This window comes from Chrysemys picta, chromosome 2 (genome assembly GCF_011386835.1).
Source record: "Chrysemys picta bellii isolate R12L10 chromosome 2, ASM1138683v2, whole genome shotgun sequence".
In the NCBI taxonomy this organism is placed as follows: domain Eukaryota; kingdom Metazoa; phylum Chordata; order Testudines; family Emydidae; genus Chrysemys; species Chrysemys picta.
Genome location: NC_088792.1, coordinates 170400409 through 170417473, shown reverse-complemented (window position 1 = coordinate 170417473; position 17065 = coordinate 170400409). Strand labels below are relative to the sequence as shown.

Here is a 17065-nt window from a genome sequence, read left to right as displayed (position 1 = left end):
ATAGAACTCCTCTTTTTCAGGGGGCTGGCTCTTTCTGTGGGTTAGTTTGTGCCTGTGATGCGCACTGCTTTGCCTTATCACAGCGCAGCAATCCCATGCCTCCAGCAGCTGGGGATTGCAGGAAAACCCCAACTGCCCTGTGAATCTGGCAACTTTTTGGTGGATGAAATCCTGATAGATTTCGTCCAAAGAGGGAGGGAAACAAAATTCCCATCTTCTATCTTGACGGGGGGAAAGGAGGTGTCCACTTAGGATGAAAAAACGAATTGGGCCGGCCCTGGTGCTTGCTCAGGAGACATCACTGATGGTAGGACAGATAGAGCCGGTCCCCTTTGGGGCCCATCGATGGCTGGGAGGGATCCCAGGGTGGGAAACTGGGGAGTCTCCAGCAGAAAAAGAGGAGACTTTGGTGCTCCAGGACCAGAGCCCAGCGTTAGGGGAGTGGGGTTGGGCCAGGGCATGTTCTTTCCCTTTTCTGTGCCTCAGTTTCCCCACCCAATGCCCAGGGCTATGTGGGGGTGAGAGGGTGAATTTGCTCTCACGCCAGCTGGAGGAAAGCTCGGCCAGTCAGCACCCAGCTCACTGCACGATGGGAAGGAAGCTATTTCCTTGTTAGGCCCTGAGCGTGGCCTTTCCTAAGGCCGAGCTCGGTGCCTCCTGGACTCGGGCTCCAGGAGCCCCTGTGTCTCCCCAGCTGCCCTCGGCAGCGAGTCTGACTGAGATCAAACTCCTCTCAGAGGCTTGTGCCCCTGCCGGGCGTGGCACTGCCAGTGATTAACCCGTGGCACATGGTGTCTGCCAGGCCGCAGGCAGCAGAGAAAAGTGCAGTGTCACCAACAGCCCCAGCGCTAGGGTAGGCTGGGCACAAGCCAACAACACATGCTGTGATACAGCCAAAGAGCGTCGGCCATGCTCCCAGCCCGGTGGGGGGTGGAGGGGTGGGTGTCTCTCCAGGGACGCAGAGACGCTGACAGAGTGTAGGGGGCCATGGGGGATAATCAGCTGGACGTGAGCCCCCATGCGACAGTGTGGCCAAAGGCGCTAAGGATGCCCAAACAGAGGAATTGCGCGTAGGAGCATAGAGGTCAGTTTACCTCTGGATTTTGTGCTGGTGCGACCGCTGCTGGGGTCCTGTGTCCAGTTCCGGAGCAGTCCAAGAAGGATGTGAATATATTGGAGAGGGGGCAGAGGAGGGCCAAGCAAATGGTTAAAGGATTACAAAACGTGGCCTGGAGTGATAGACCCCAGGAGCTCAAGCTGTTTAGCTTAGCAAAGAGAAGCTCCCACCTCCCGGGGTGACTTGACTCCAGTCTAGAAGCACCTACACGGGGATCAAATATTTAATAATGGGCTCTTCAGGCTAGCAGAGAAAGCTCTAACGTGACCACATGGCTGGAAGTTGAAGCTGGACACATTCAGCCTGGAAAGAAGATATCCATGTTTACCAGGGAGGGGAATTAACCATGGGAACAATGTACCAAGGAGTGCGGTGGATTCTCCCTCGAGGTGGGATGTGTTTCTAAGAGATCTGCTCTCGTTCAAACAGGAATTAACTGGGGGCAGTTCTCTGGCCTGTTATCCAGGAGTTCAGCCTTGGTCCCTCCTGGCCTGGGAATCTACCAATCTCCGCCATGACTTCTTGGAATCTGTCTACTCTCTCTGGTGCTGCCCGGTGGACAGGGACACAAAGTGGGCAGGTAAACTGAGTCACACAGCTTGTTCACAGAAATATTCCCATGTTCTCTCGCTCCTCCCCAGACTCCTGCTGCCAGGAAGGGGCACACCTGGGCTAGAGATCAGCCGTCCTCCAGCAGAGCCCTACTGCTCCGGGTGCCAGATCCTGACCCAGTAGGTTCCCCCCACTCAGCGGGTCTAGAGAGATGGATCAACTCAGGGAGGACGTCACCTGCTCCATCTGCCTGGATGTCTTGGACGACCCCGTCTCCATCGAGTGCAGCCACAACTTCTGCCAGGGCTGCCTCGTGGCTCACTGGTGCGGGGTCTCGGCCTAGGGCTACCAATTCCCCGAGTGCCGGACTCCCTGCTCCAGAGACAGGATTGTTGCCGGCACAGGGGCCTGAGGATAGCAACAGTGAGGTTCGGTGCCCGGAGTGCTTCACGCCAATAAACATACCGGGGTGGAGAAACAATCAAAGTTTATTTGAGATCTCAAAGTGGTGCAAGGAGACAGGCAGGTCTCAAATCGAGCACACCAGCAAAAACAGTTTCTCTCTTCTTTATACACTTTACAACTAAGCCCCCCCTCTCTCCCCCTCTCTATCACCCCCCACTCCCCCTCCCCTTTCTACCAAAGGCATGTTTATACATTTAAGTAACTAAATCATTCTAGGGCTATAAAATCTAGTTTGTTAGTAACTTCTCTCTAAACAGTTATTTGGTCCTGTTTACCCTTAGTTTATTACCCCTTCCTCAGCTAGAAACATGCAAACCTCATCATTATTGTTTGGTACCTGAAATGAGCAAGGTTGTAATTGCTAACTAGCTATTTACACATTCCAATACATGTCCTTGGTTGTTAAGGTCGATCAGAGTTAAACATGGAAGAACAGAGTTTAAACATGGAAGAACTCTGGCTCAGGCAGGCATAGTAACCCCAACAGGATGACCCCAGACACGCGGCGGAGAGCCCTGGTGAAGAAAATCACAGAGCCCCTGCGGGAAGAGATGGAGCTGGTGAGACCAGACAGGCTGAATCAGGGGAAAGGGGCGCATGCTCTCACAGGCCCCAGGGCGGGGACTGGCTGGATCAGGGGGTGGGGAATGGGACACGGGGCCTTTCCTCTCTAGGGGGCGCAACCTCTGATTTGGAGGGCAGGGGACTGGATGGCTCTCGGGGGGGTGGAAAGAGGATCAAGAGGATCTGATCTGAGGGGCAGAGACTAGTTGGTTCAGGGAATGGGAATGGGGCACAGGGCTCTCATCCAGAAGCAGGGACTGGCTGGCTCTGGGATGGGGTCCGAGCTCTGACCCTGCTCTGTCCCTGCAGCAGGGGCCGGGGGCTCAGCCAGAGCCGGGGCGCCCGGTGCAGCTGGTTCGTCTGGATGACAAAGGCAGCCTGATCCTGTACGAGGAGGCCCTGAGCCTCTGCCTGGAGCAGGGTGGGGTGGGGGATGCCCCCGTCTGCCTGGTGTCCATCATCGGGGAGCAGCGCCGGGGAAAATCCTTCCTGATGAACTGCCTGCTGCGCCGGCTCCAGAGCCCGGTGAGTGGGGACAGGAGCCCCAGCTATGGCCCCATCACCTGAACCAGAGACCCCACCCACCCCAGCCAGGGCCCTGCCCCTTGCAACACAAACCCCACCCACCTCAGCAAGGGCCCCCTCCCCCTCCACGACTGGCCATGCCCCTTACAGCAAAGGTCCCCTCTCCCCAGGCAGGGCCCTCCCGCTGTACCAGGCCCAGGACAGAGCAACTGAGGCCCCACCCTGCAGCCATGGCCCCTCCCCGTGCACCAAAGGCCCCACCCTCTGGTCGTGGCCCCTCCCCCTGCACCACAGGCCCCACCCTCTGGTCGTGGCCCCTCCCCCTGCACCACAGGCCCCACCCTTCAGTCATGGCCCCTCCCCCTGCAGAACAGGCCCCACCCTCCAGCCATGGCCCCTCCCCATGTACCACTGGTCCCATCCTCCAGCTGTAACCCCACCCCCAGACCCTTAGAACTCCACCTCCTCCCCCAGTGTCCCACCACCCTGCCCCCTGAGAATGCCAGACCCAATCCCCGTTCCCTTCTGACCTTGCCCTGGTCACCCCCTACAGGAGGCTGTGGATGCGTCATGAATGGGCCGAGAGGATGAGGCCCTGGGGGGGGTTGAGTGTCGCAATGGGACAGCGACCGTGACGAGGGGCGTGTGGATGTGGGACCAGCCCCTCTGGGTCCAAGCCCAGGGGAGGAGGGTGAGTGGGGCAGGGAAGCAGGCAGGGGAATGGGGGATGGGGCAGTAGGGGAGGGGAAAGAGAGTGGTGTGGGGGGAAGATTCTAAGGGGAGCAGGGGACAGGAGTAGTGGGGGGGGAAGGGAATGGGGGAGTCTGGAGAGGGCAAAGTCCTGTGCAGGGGGAGGGGGACAGGAGGGGCTGGAGGAGGGGGGAAAGAAATGGGCAGATGGAGATAAGGTCCCAGCCCTGTAGTTCCCTACAGACTCCCTGGACCTGCAGCGCCGCATGGAGACCAGCATCAAGCTCTCCGTGTTGGGCATATTGCTCAGCTCCTACTGGGTGGGGGAGCCGTGCTGCGGGAGACGAGGCTGAGGGCTCTGCAGGGGGTGCCGTGCTGTGGGCAGCGGGGTGAGGGGGCCAGCAGGGGGGCTGTGCTGCGGTGGGGTGAGGTGTGGGGTTGGCAGGGGGGCTCACCTTTTCTTATTATTATTTTCTAGATCTTTAACATTTCTAGTACGTTTAAGCAGACGGAGGCAGATTATTTGGAGGTGGGTGGGGCAGAGGATACACACAGCTCTACTGACACGGACCTGCCAGCCAGGTCTCTGCTGGGAGGACCCAAGACCCTGGGTGATGTAGGGATTGGAGGGAGGCAGTCTAGAGGCTGTTATTGATGTTTAGAAAGTCCCAGAGATCTTGCCCCAGGCTGGGATTCGAGCAATGAGTCTGAACAGTAATACGTGAGCAGTAATTAATCAAATATTAGTGACTGTCATATTTCTGGTTCTTTATCATTACCTGGTGGCTATTTTTCATTAACCGATTAGCTCTGGTTCTCACTGCTGAGTGCTGGACCTGCTGGGGGGCTGGTGGAGAAGAGACTTTTGTGTCCCGGTTCACTCCCGTAAGTGATCTGAAATGCTCCTGCAGACTCAGGTCTCCGGGAGGGTCAGGTAGCCTTGTGGTAGCTTTGGTGACCCAGAGCTGAGGTGGGTGGAACCAGGGCTGACGACGGGGGGAACTGGTACAAATTACCAGGACCTGGCGGTCCGAAAGGGGGCCCGGAACCCAGCGGTCCGGAACGGGGTCTGGAGCCCAGCTTTCCCCCCATCTCGTTGGCCCTGTTTAGCCGGTCCGCCCTTGCTGGGGGGCCCGAACCCGCTCTCGGTGGCCCTGGCACCGTGCCACCATGGAGCAAGGGGTAGCCCAGATGCAGGTGCCCCTAGAAATCAGCATTTCTCACAGAACGTGCCCTGCCAGAATGTCGTGCTCAGCCAAGCCAGGGCCAGCAGAGTTAAGGGAAATGCCCGCCCAACCGTACCTCGGCCTTCTTGGGCTGGCGCTCCAATATACCTGTGGCACCCAGCCCTGCTCTCTGCCTGTGCCCCATATGGGGCAGGAGCCACCTGCACATGCCCTGCACCCAGACACTGAGTCTGGATGGGCAGGAGCCAGCCCTGGGCACCCTGCATCGCTCTGCGTTAGTTAAAGGTTTGTGATGGGAAAAATGTTCCATTGGAATCTTCCCAACCAGCCCTAACCCTAAACCTATGTCCCATCCCCCAGCCCCATCTCTGTGTGTGCTTCATTCCCCCTCCCCCCGTGCCAGGGGTCTATGTGCCCCCCATTCTCCCTGCTCAGCACCCAGAAGTCCCTGCTACCTTCCTTCCCCAGAGTGATTGGCTCATTGGCTGCTGATGCTACTCACCAGATCTAAATGGAAATTGGGCTTTCCCGTTTTCCAATTTCCCCCGCCCCCAAGTCAGTAGCGTTCTTTCAACTGTTGCCCAGCGTGTCCCCTGAAATTTGGGAATTGATCAGATGTGGTCTCAAAAAGTGATCACGATTCAGACAGACAAAGAGAAATGCCATCCGGTTGTCTTTTAGGCCTTTTACTTCACTTAGCCAATTAACTAACTTGTATAATTGGTTATTTTATATTCATTAATAGCTGCCAGTTATTGATTATTTGTGAGTCACTACTGGCGGTTAGCAGTTTGTTATGTCGTACCCACCATTAGTTGTCAGTTGATTTCATAGTGACCATGTGGGGAGATGGAAAATAAAAGTTTTGTTGAAAAATGGAAAGCTGACAAAATCAGTATGTTTTCATGCCAATTTCCACTTTCAAAGAACAGCCAAATGTTAGCATTTCTTGGGTTTCTCTCTGCACGTTTTTGGGTTCCACTCATTGTTTCTCAGGTTTCGATCTATGATTTTCAGCCTTTGGTTTTCAGTTCTCGTTCATTGTGTTTTGGTCCATGCTTGTCAGTTTTGTGGCTTTAGTTATCACCACTCCCATTTCATTTATTGGGTTTCATTCTTTGATTGTCAGATTTTGATCTCACTGGTTTGAGGGGAGCGGTTCAATATTGGTTTTCTGCTTTTTGTTTATTGATTACAAGATTTCAGTGTTTGTTTACAGAGCTTCATTTATTAGTGTCTCTCTACTGATTACCGGCTTTTAATTTTTCTTCATATATTTGGAGTGTTTAAACTTTTTTTTCATTTCTGCTGTTCACTTATTGCTTCTTTATACTATTGGTTTCTGTCTTTGACTATTCATTTTCTAACTTTGACTTGGTTTTGTGACCTTGATCTGGTTTTCATACTTCAATTATTGGTTTTCTGTTTTGGCTATTGGTTTTCTGATTTTCATTACTACTTTTCTGGCTTTGATGATTGGACTTCTGCATTCAGTTATTGCTTTTCTGATATTGATTACTGGTTTTCTGTCTTTCACTTTGGGGTACAGTATTTTGACTTTGATATCTGGTTTTCTGACTTGCATTGCTGGTTTTGACTCTTTGACTACTGGTTTTCTTATTTCAAATACTTATTTTTTATTGTTGGCTTTCAGACGTTAATTCCCGATAACTTGCTTTGATTACTGTTTTTCTGACTTGGATAAATGCTGGTTTTCTATTTTTGACCATTGGTTTTCTGGCATTAATTATTAGTGTGTTGATTTTGTTAAGTAATTGTGTGATTTATTTCACTGCTTTTCTGGTTTCAATCATTGGTTTTCTGATTCCAATGACTAGTTTTCTTCTTTTCATTATTTCTTTTTGGTCTCCAATTGTTGGCTTGATGAGTTTGATTTTTGGCTTTCTGTGTCTTCTGTGACTGCTTTTCTAGAACCAACTATTGGGTTTTCTGAATTCAGTTATTGCTTTTATGTCTTTGATTACTGGTGTTGAGTTATTGTTATTTGAAATTATGTTTTCTCTCTTCATTTTGTTAATTTTTCTCTCTTCAATGATCAGTTTCCACTGAATGTTGTCTGGGATCCCTTTAGTTTCAGTGGCATTTATTTCACTCATTAATTTTGCATTGCCAATCTTGATTGGTCACATGTGCGGGGATGGTTTGTTCAAGATGGAAAAATGTTGCCCTCTCTCTCTCTCTCTCTCTCTTTCTGCATCTCAGATGTTCATTCAGGTTGCGAAGGAGGTTGGAGGGACCTGCAATCTGGCCCCAATCCAGGTGGGTCCTTGTTTCCCATCACCCCCCATATGAGGATATAATGCTTGTTCCACCCCCCACCAGTCCTGTTATCCCACCTGATTCTTACTATTCCTATTTACTGTCTCTATTGCCAGAGCACCTCAGAGCCCCCGTCCTAGACCCAGACCCCATTGTGCCAGATGCTGGACAAACCCCAAAGAAACAGCCAGTCCATTGTTCTCCCTCCACGCCCACGTCATGCCCAGGGTCTCAGTGTCCGTGGCTGGGTTGGACAACAGCCTCCAGCTCTGGTCTCCTCTTTGTGCCCCCAGCCCCAGTGTGACCCTTCTCCTGTGCTCTCTGTTGCAGCACCTGGACCTGTTGGTGCGAGATTGGAACCTCTCTGGAGCCTACGGCGCGGACGCGGGGCAGGAGTATCTTGGAGAAATCACACAGGTAATGATCAGATACCACATATGTTCATGGAAACAGCAAACTTTGGGGCGGAGCTGAACGTTTCCACAGCGGGTCTGATTCCCTGCTGACGGCCACAAATGTTGCTTTGACTCCCGCAGGACCTGGAGGTCTCTGCTGAGCAGCCCCTGGTGTTGGAAGCCCTGAGGGCGAGCGGCACCCGGTGCTATCTATTGTCCCCCTCTGCAGACCTAGACGAGGATTTCCGGCAGTGCCTGTGTGAGTACGTCACCAGTGTGGTGCACTCAGCAGGGACACACGTCCGGACGGACCGAGCCGGGCAGATGCTGATGGGGGCTCAGCTGGCTGCCAAGATCAAGGTGGGAGAGTGGGGGCTGTTAAAGGGGGGGGCTGGATGGGAGACAGCAAAATGGGCCGCAAGGCAGGGACAGGGATTCAATACGGGGTGCTATTCTGCAGGGAGCGGGGCAGGGTGCTCAGTATGGGGCGCTGGGCTGCAGGGAGCGGGAAGGGGCTCAGCGGGGGCAAAGGGGCTGAGCTGTCCCTGATCCCAGTTCCCCCGGGCGTTATTCCCTGCAGGGCGTCTCCCGATATTGGAAGACCCAACGCTACGACTTCTCCTCACCCATGAAGGTACCAGGTCACCCCTCCTCCGCCTCTCTCTTTCCAGACTGGATTTGGGGCGGGGGCTGGTTCTATTGACCCCAACCCCAGGTCCTCCTGACATTGGCCAATCACACTAGCCCAGAAGGGGGCACCACAACAGCTCCACCAAATGTCCTTATCGAGGACTCCTAGCACCCAAGAGATAAGGGGACCTGCAGGAAGCCCTGCCAGAGAACCAGTCCCTCCACTGAGGTGGCAGCAACATGGTCATGGCTGTGGGGTTGAGGTGTTGCCCTCTGGCTCTATTGAAATATGGGGGGTTGGGGACCAGTTCGGAGGTGATAGCGAGGAGTAGGTCCTGTACGAATGTGGGGAAGGTGGTGACTGTGGGGGGGCTCCCAGTTCAGAGATGGGCCCATCCCATCCGCACTTTGTGCAGGAGCTGGTGAGTGCAGAGGGGCTGCGGATTGGGAGTGAGGGGCACCAGCATCCCTGGGGCGAGGCAAGGCTGAGGTAGCAGGGGGCTGCGGATCGGGAGTGAGGGGGCTGCGGGTGTGTGAGGAGGCGGCGCCCCCTGTGGCTGGGTAACGCTAGTGCTCATCCCTAATGGCCGATCACTCCCCCATCCCGGCAGGACCGTGACCTCCAGAGCATGAGCAGCTGCCTGAGGGTGAAGCCCCTGGAGATTCCGCGACGCCTGGAGGGGAAATGCCAGGAGCTGCTGGAGCGCTGCCGGGGGGAGCTGCGGGGCGAGGATCCCCAGAAACAGGCGGCCCTGGAGGAGCTGAAGAAGGAGCTGGACAAGCAGATGGCGGAGTTCCTGCCGCGATATGAACAGCGCTTTAAAGTGAAGAAGGCCGAGTGGTTGGGCCTGTACATTGGGCAGGGGGGAGGGGGGTTCTGGCAGTGGTGGGTGCGGGTATCGGAGTAGGCATCAGGGCGGGTGCAGCTCTAGTGGGGCTGGAGGAAGCAGTGGCCATTGGGATTGGGGCCGGGGTCTTTGGCCTGATTGGGGGGGTTGGGCACTGGCCGTGGGCCTGGTTTGGACAGAAGATGGCCCAGAACAAGACAGGCACCAACACCCCAGGTCAGGGGAATGAGCGGGAGAGGAGGGCAGGATGTTCAGATTAGGAGCCCCTGCTGCGGGGGGCAGATAGCGGGAAGGAACCATCACACCTCACTCTGGGTAAGGGTCTGTCCCAGCCGTCAGCACTGGGAACCTCTGTATGCAGGGGATAGATAGATATGAGGATGTTTGGGGATAGATAAAAACAAACTTACAACAGGTAATTTTGCGAGATTACAAAAGGACACAGAGGTTGACTGATTTACAGCCGGGACACCGAGATCAGAATCCAGCCCAGATCCCATCGACCTCAGTAGATAAATAACATGGCCGTGGATCCCGTGCTCCGAGCCGCCCCCAGCATCCCTCGGTCACAAGTTTTTTTGGTTTTCATTTTCAACAAGTGGAAGAAAAATTGATTTTCATACTTTGTTTGTTTTAAATATTTTCTCCTCCCCTGATTCAGTGCGTGTGTAGAGGGGACAATTTGGGGGCATTTCCTCTCATTTCCCCACTGATTTTAAAACAATCCTAAAGGGTTAGGGAGGTTAGAACACCCCCAAATCCCAAACCAACAGTTTCAGTTTATTCTCACCCCAGATCCTCCTGCCATTAGCCAGTTGCAGTAGGCCAGGAGGGGGCACCACCACAGCCCCCTGCAAAATGTCCTGATTGGGGCTCCCTGACCCCAGCCCCTGAGAGATAAGGGAACCCCCAGAGACCCAGCCGGAGAACCAGCCCCCTCCACAGGGGTGATGCTAACGTGGCCCTTGCTGTGATGTCATTAGGGGGCTGTCCCTGGCTCTGGGGGAATGTGGGGAGTCAGGGGGCAGTGGGGAGGTGACAGTAGCGAACAGGGCCCTGGAGGAATGGGGAAAAGGTGAGTGGGGGGAGAGGGGTTCCCAGTTCAGAGATGGTTCCATCCCCATCCCCCACCCTTTTTTCCATCCCACCACAGATGGCAGCGATGATAGAGGAGGAAAACAGAAAAGCAGTAGAAGCCTCCAGGAGAAAATATGAACAATTTGTGCAGCAGTTGGTGAGCACAGAAGGGCTGCGGGTCGGGAGTGAGGGTCACCGGCAGAGCTGGGGGGGGAGGGGCCGGGATGGGATAGCACGGGGCTGTGGTGGGACGGAGTTGAAGGGGCTGTGGGTGCATGACATGGTGGTGCCCCCTGTGGCTGGGAAACACTAGAACCCGTCCCTAATGGCCAATCTCTCCCGCTCCCCACAGAACCGTGGCCACCAGAGCATGCACCGCTGCCTGAGTGTGAAGCCTGCGGAAATGCAGCGACGCCTGGAGGGGAAACGCCAGGAGCTGCTGGAGCGCTGCCGGGGGGAGCTGCGGGGTGAGGACCCCCAGAAACAGGCGGCCCTGGAGGAGCTGAAGAAGGAGCTGGACAAGCAGATGGACGAGTTTCTGACGGCCTATGGGCAGCACTTTAAAGTGAAGAAGGCCGAGTGGTTGGGCCTGGCCAGGGGTCGGGGGGTGGTTCCTGGCAGTGGTGGGTGCGGGTATCGGAGTAGGCATCAGGGCGAGTGTAGTTGTAGTGGGGCTGGAGGAAGCAGTGGCCATTGGGGTTCTGGCTGGGGGCTTTGGCCTGATGGGGGGGGGGAGGGTTGGGCAGTTGTGTGGGCCCCAGTTTGGATGGTAGGTGGCCTCGAGCAAGACAGGCACCAACACCCTAGGTCAGGGGGATGAGCAGGAGAGCAAGGCAGGGTGTTCAGATCAGGTGCCCCTTCTGTGGAGGGACACACAGCGGGAAGGAACCATCACACCTCACTTGGGTAAAGGGTCTGTCCCAGCCCTCAGCACTGGGAACCTCTGTATGCAAGGGGATAGATAGGTAGATAGATAGATAGATGGGGCGTGTGGGGATAGATAGATAGATAGATTAGATTAGATAGATGGGGTGGATGGGGATAGATAGATAGTGTTGGAGAATAACAGAGTTCTCACTTTTTGTTTGGGTACAGCAAGTCAGATACTTTATTTTCTCTAACAATTGCGTAGAGGGAGAGAGCTAAACAGGTCTCTCTAGTGGTAAACAGTTACAGCAAACCTTTATACCTTTCATTACAGACAATAATAAGCAACAGCTGCATTTTGTTTATACATAGGCCATCTTGATATCTTATTTTTCTCACTTGTTTTAACTCTAGTCTACATACAATATTTTCTACACATTATCTACACAAGCTCGCAACAACTTCTCACACAGTTCTTTCCCACTCGCCTCACACAATCCTCGCGTCTACAAATCTCGCGTTATTAGGGTTACAGTTAGCCTGACTCTTGCTAACAAACTGTCATGCATTGCAATCCCCTTCCTGTCAGTTTTTTCTCTGCTTCCACAACCCCCCCTTTTGTACTACTAGTACAACAAATATTTTTAAATTTTTATTTTCATTAAGTTTTGGAATTTAGATTTTACATTGGATGCTTTAATCTTAGGGATTTTGATTGGATGTAATGATAATGCATGATGAGCATGGACATGAAAGGTATTATTATTGTTGTTGTTTTCTACAATAATAATAACACACTTTTACACTAGCTAACAACAATACAAGCAATAACATTTTTATAGCGATAATATGATGGGGTTGTTGTACATTTTTAGTACAGTACCGGCAGGATTCGGTATGTGGGAGCCCACACCCCCCTAACCGGTTCATATGCTTGGAAGGAGCACTGATAACGTCCGCACTTTCACCCAGAAAGTCTCCAAGTATGTTTTTATGGCCACAGATTAGATGGTACTTCTGATGTGTCTGTAAGGGCAGTGGGCCAAGCCTGATGCTCAAGATCATTTTGAATGGCCATTAGCTGGTTATTTAGGAAATTCTGAATTTTTGAACTTGCTAGATTTTACTGCAATGCCTTTTTAGCCTTAGTGATATTTAATATATCACTTTTAGACTCCGCACCCGAGACTCGTGGAGTCTCTTTGTTGCTTTCTTTTACCAATAGACAAATTGCTCCCACTGCGTATTAGAGGCTTTTGGCGAAGCCAGGGTTTTTCTGAGATATGTAAGTTTATTTAAATTGAAGGTACCTTCTAGTGGGCATTGTTTAGATGGATTTGCACGCGTGTAAAGATTTCAATTCTCTAAATACCTGCAGGTTTTCGGACCATAATGTACGTACATGAAATAAGCTGGGGTACCCTTAGGGGGTGAGAGGGAATGCTTAGATCGTTCCCCACCCATTTTTTAATTACACACACAGAGAGGATGCCCTGTCCGCGCTAGCGGCTCAGAAACTAAGGATCTCTCCCTACAGGATACTCATACAGGAGAGGCTAACGAGGATGGCCACGACCCTCCTACACCTCCCTTCAGCAAAGAGCGTCGGCTAGTCTCAGAGAGATGGCGCCGCTCATTCTTTTTGCATACAGCGAGATGATCAGAGTGTCAGTGGCTCACACAGAGAGGAAAGGGGAGGGAAGATGGGTTCACACACTCCTAGACCCAGGTAGCTTCCTTGCCGGACGATGCCAGGCCGAGTCAGCCCACTGTGGGTCAGATCTCCTAAAAGATCCTCTAGTTACCGGGCTTGCGTTAGAATAGTTCTGGTCACGAGCCAAAAGACTTTGCAGAGTACTCTGGGTGTCTTCTGGTAACTCTCAATTCACACTGGTGTGTGTGTACACACACACACACACACACACACACACACATACCAAGGCCTCTATTTCCAAATACCACAATGCATCTGTACCTTATGTCCAGACTCAATACACTATGAGGCGGTAACAACCCCTCTTGAGGCGGTAAAAACCCCTCAGCACCGGTGCATACCTATGCATTTTTTATATGCATATGGGGGCGGCCAAACTAACAGGTCCCCAGAACCACATACAACTACCTCATTGGGGGTGGCAAAACAATTCCCCAGAACCGCTCTGCATCAGATCTTGCTGCACAGTCAATAAGTTCGGATGGCGTGAGCCCAACAGGGACAGACGGCTCCACAGACAGTCCTTCCTTGACACCCCAATAGAGATTTTAAAAGGTCTCTTACCTCTATTGTGGCGCCATGGGGTTCGAAGGGGAACGATCCGTAGCAGCTGCCGGTACCTCTGCGGGCGTTGCCATCCCGGACGAGCCCCCAAATTGTCGGAGAATAACAGAGTTCTCACTTTTTGTTTGGGTACAGCAAGTCAGATACTTTATTTTCTCTAACAATTGCATAGAGGGAAAGAGCTAAACAGGTCTCTCTACAGGTAAACAATTACAGCAAACCTTAATATCTTTCATTACAAACAATAATAAGCAACAGCTGCATTTTGTTTATACATAGGCCATTTTAATATCTTATTTTTCTCACTTGTTTTAACTCTAGTCTACATACAATATTTTCTACACATTATCTACACAAGGTCGCAACAACTTCTCACACAGTTCTTTCCCACTCGCCTCACACAATCCTCGCGTCTACAAATCTCGCGTTATTAAAGTTACAGTTAGCCTAACTCTTGCTAACGAACTGTCATGCATTGCAATCCCCTTCCTGTCAGTTCTTTCTCTGCTTCCACAATAGATAAGAAGGTTGTGTGGGGATAGATAGATAGGGTGTATGGGAATAGATAGATAGATAGATAGATAGATTAGATAGAGGTGGTGTATTGGGAAGAATGGGGAGAAGGTGAGTGTCCAAAAGGACACATAGGTTGATTGATTTACAGCGGGGTCACCGAGATCAGAATCCAGCGCTGAACCCATCGACGTCAGTCAATAAATAACCCGGTCCTGGCTCCTGCGCCCCGAGCTACCCCCTGCATCGCTCAGTGACAAATTTAATTTGTTTTCATTTTCAACAAGTAGGAGAAAAATTTATTTTCATATTTTGTGTTTGTTTTAAAGATTTTCTCCTCCCCTGATATAGTCCGTATGTCTAGAGGGGACAATTTTGGGTGATTCCCCTCATTTCCCCACTGATTTGAAAACAATACAAAGGGGTTAGAGAGGTCTGAAAGCCCAAATCCCAGTCCAACAGTTTTCAGTTCATTCTCACCCCAGGTCCACCCACCATTGGCCAATTGCACTAGGGGGCCAGGAGGGGGCACCACAAAGGGGGCACCAGTGGGGCACCAGTGGGGGGGTGACAGCAGCAAGCAGGGTCCTGGAGGAATTAGGAGAAGGTGGTGAGTGGGGGAAGGGGGGCTCCCAGTTCAGAGGGGATCCCATCCCCACCCCTACCCTTTTCCCTCTCCCACCACAGATGGCAGAGATGAGAGAGAAGGCAAACAGAGGAGCAGTAGAAGCTGCCAGGAGGAAATATGGACTATTTGTGAAGCAGCTGGTGAGTGCAGAGGGGCTGCGGGTCGGGAGTGAGGGGCACCAACAGGACTGACGGGGGGCAGGGCTGGGCTAGCAGGGGGCTGTAGGTTGGAGTTGAGGGGGCTACAGGTGTGTGAGGCAGAAGTTCCCCCTGTGGCTGGGTAATGCTAGTTCCCGTCCCTCATGGACGATCTCGCCCCACTCCCGGCAGGACCGTGGCCACCAGAGCATGAGCAGCTGTCTGAGAGTGAAGCCCCTGGAGATGCAGCGACGCCAGGAGGGGAAACGCCAGGAGCTGCTGAAACGCTGCCGGGGGGAGCTGCGGGGCGAGGACCCCCAGAAACAGGCGGCCCTGGAGGAGCTGAAGCAGGAGCTGGACAAGCAGATGGACCAGTTCCTGTCGGCCTACGGGCAGCGCTTTAAAGTGAAGAAGGCCGAGTGGTTGGTCCTGTACATTGGGCCATCGCCAGCTGCCAGCGCGCGCCGGGCACGGGCTCGCCCCCACTGGCCCGTGCACCTGCCAATCAGCAAACGGCTCCGGCCCATTGGCTACCCCTTCAGGAGGTGGGATGGGGGAAGCAAGGGTTTCTGGGACTTGTAGTTTTATGTACCCAGTGGAGGAGAAGGGGGAGCTATGGCACTTATGGGGCGGGGGTCTAGTGGTTGGACCAGAGCCCTGGGATAGCAGGGGGCTCCGGGGGCTATTTAAAGTACCGGGGCTCCAGCTACCTCTGCTGCCTCGGTCCTCTAAATAGCCATGAGAGCCCCACAGCTTCCCCAGGGCTCCGGCAGCTATTTAAAGGGCCAAGGTGGTAGAAGCAGGGGGGCCCCTGCCCTACCTGCAGCCAGCCCCTGCTGCACCCCCTGCCCTGCCTCCAGCCCCGCACCCCCTGCCCCCACCAGCCCGTCTCCGGCCAGCCCCGCCTGCAGCCAGCCCCGCACCCCCTGCCTGCAGCCAGCCCCTGCTGCACCCCCTGCCCGCACCAGCCCTGCACCCCCTGCCCTGCCTGCAGCCAGCCCGTCTCCAGCCAGCCCCGCACCCGCTGCCTGCAGCCAGCCCCTGCTGCACCCCCTGCCCTGCCTCCAGCCCCGCACCCCCTGCCCCCACCAGCCCGTCTCCAGCCAGCCCCTGCCTGCAGCCAGCCCCGCACCCCCTGCCTGCAGCCAGCCCCTGCTGCACCCCCTGCCCGCACCAGGCCCGCACCCCCTACCCTGCCTGCAGCCAGCCCCTGTCTCCAGCCAGCCCCGCACCCCCTGTCTGCAGCCAGCCCCTGCTGCACCTCCTGCCCTGCCTCCAGCGCCGCACCCACTGCCCTGCCCGCAGCCAGCCCCACACCCCTTGCCCTGCCTCCAGGCAGACCCTACCTCCAGTCAGCCCCTGCCCTGCCTCCATCTAGCCATGTATGTAATATACAATTTTTATTTTATTTATATAGTTATGGAAAGTAAATAATACACTGAAGAAATAAAAGGGCGTTTTTTACGTGGTTTTTTTTTTTAGTCATCCCTGTTGGGGCCCCGCCTAAAATGTTCAAATTGGGCCCCGCACTTCCTGAAGCCAGCCCTGATCAGAAGCATGAAGGTGCTATGCCAAGTACTTCTTGAGTTTGAGCTCAGTCTGAACTGCCGACCTATGTTAGTGAAAGGGATTCTGTTTTGTGGGAGTGGCCTGTGCCCCTGATATGGACCCTAATTCTCTCCTCTCTGTGGAAAGGGTCTAAAAAGCTATCACCAAAATTCCTAGCTTGTTATTTCAAAGGATTATAAAAGCACTAAGAAAATAAACCTGTCCTAGTATTTCAGGGTAGAAGAATATAATATAATCTGTTGTGCTTGCTGAGGTAGAAAATTGCCTTGATTTCAAGGAGAGCAGAGTTTTCCAAGGAAGAGTATGGTATTGGTGGGATTGTGCTGGATAAAGAAAAGGAAAGGATGGTCAGCCATAAACAGATCACCAGATAGATGGGATCTGTTAACAACAACACTTCCGGTAGCAGCTGCTGCCAAAGTGCCTTCCTCATTAACTTCCACATAGGCCTTGTGGACAACCTTTGACAGAAACAGTTTCCGTGAGGGAGCCATTCCAGAGAGATCAGCTTTTGATTCCTTAAAGACATCAATCATCCCCATCTCTTGTAAAGGTATGTTGAGCTCAAAGGTGTCTTCAAGTTTGAACCGGGGCAAATACACCTCCACTTCCCTATCTCTCATACTTTCCAAGGAAGTCCAGCGTGTTAATTTCTCATAAGTCATTGCCCTTTCAACCTATAGGGTCCAAAAGAGAGACCAAGATAAATGACAAAGGAACTGAGAAGTTCTGAAAATTTCAGA

At 53.1% G+C, this 17065-nt stretch overlaps 3 protein-coding genes and 1 long non-coding RNA gene across 5 annotated transcripts in view; 2 read left to right on the top strand and 2 right to left on the bottom strand.

Annotated features, from left to right (window-relative positions):
* Window positions 1-17065, bottom strand: part of LOC135981608 (uncharacterized) — a 278320-nt gene that overhangs the window by 152552 nt on the left and 108703 nt on the right. The gene's annotated exons all lie outside the window — the stretch shown is intronic.
* LOC135981606 (RING finger protein 112-like) lies at window positions 2531-4876 on the top strand. Of its 2 annotated transcripts, XM_065584858.1 has the most exons (3): window positions 2531-2694; window positions 3008-3223; window positions 3777-4876. In XM_065584858.1, the coding sequence occupies exons 1-3, from the start codon at window positions 2623-2625 to the stop codon at window positions 3795-3797; spliced, it is 309 nt and encodes a 102-aa protein (XP_065440930.1). In that variant the 5' UTR covers window positions 2531-2622; the 3' UTR covers window positions 3798-4876. The 2 variants fall into 2 exon arrangements, with proteins under 2 accessions (XP_065440930.1, XP_065440929.1); XM_065584857.1 differs by lacking the exon at window positions 3777-4876 and having other exon boundaries at window positions 3008-3315.
* Window positions 7228-15335, top strand: LOC101934149 (uncharacterized). Its single transcript, XM_065584859.1, has 9 exons — window positions 7228-7380; window positions 7711-7797; window positions 7917-8135; window positions 8356-8409; window positions 9017-9229; window positions 10407-10487; window positions 10683-10904; window positions 14676-14756; window positions 14946-15335. The coding sequence occupies exons 1-9, from the start codon at window positions 7249-7251 to the stop codon at window positions 15333-15335; spliced, it is 1479 nt and encodes a 492-aa protein (XP_065440931.1). The 5' UTR covers window positions 7228-7248.
* LOC101936371 (leukocyte elastase inhibitor) overlaps window positions 11409-17065 on the bottom strand; it is a 26379-nt gene continuing 20722 nt past the window's right edge. The window contains exon 8 of the mRNA XM_005300856.4: window positions 11409-16999. Within this exon, the coding sequence (XP_005300913.2) occupies window positions 16595-16999 (405 nt within the window). The 3' untranslated portion in view covers window positions 11409-16594. The remainder of the gene's footprint in view (window positions 17000-17065) is intronic.

Bases quoted from the DNA above. Each gene is read 5' to 3' on its own strand.
- LOC135981606 (XM_065584857.1), top strand. From the start codon at position 2,623: ATGACCCCAGACACGCGGCGGAGAGCCCTGGTGAAGAAAATCACAGAG. The intron at 2,695-3,007 runs GTGAGACCAGAC...CTGTCCCTGCAG, and splicing joins TGCGGGAAGAGATGGAGCTG to CAGGGGCCGGGGGCTCAGCC.
- LOC101934149 (XM_065584859.1), top strand. From the start codon at position 7,249: ATGTGCGGGGATGGTTTGTTCAAGATGGAAAAATGTTGCCCTCTCTCT. The intron at 7,798-7,916 runs GTAATGATCAGA...TGACTCCCGCAG, and splicing joins ATCTTGGAGAAATCACACAG to GACCTGGAGGTCTCTGCTGA. The intron at 10,905-14,675 runs GCCGAGTGGTTG...CTCCCACCACAG, and splicing joins AGCACTTTAAAGTGAAGAAG to ATGGCAGAGATGAGAGAGAA.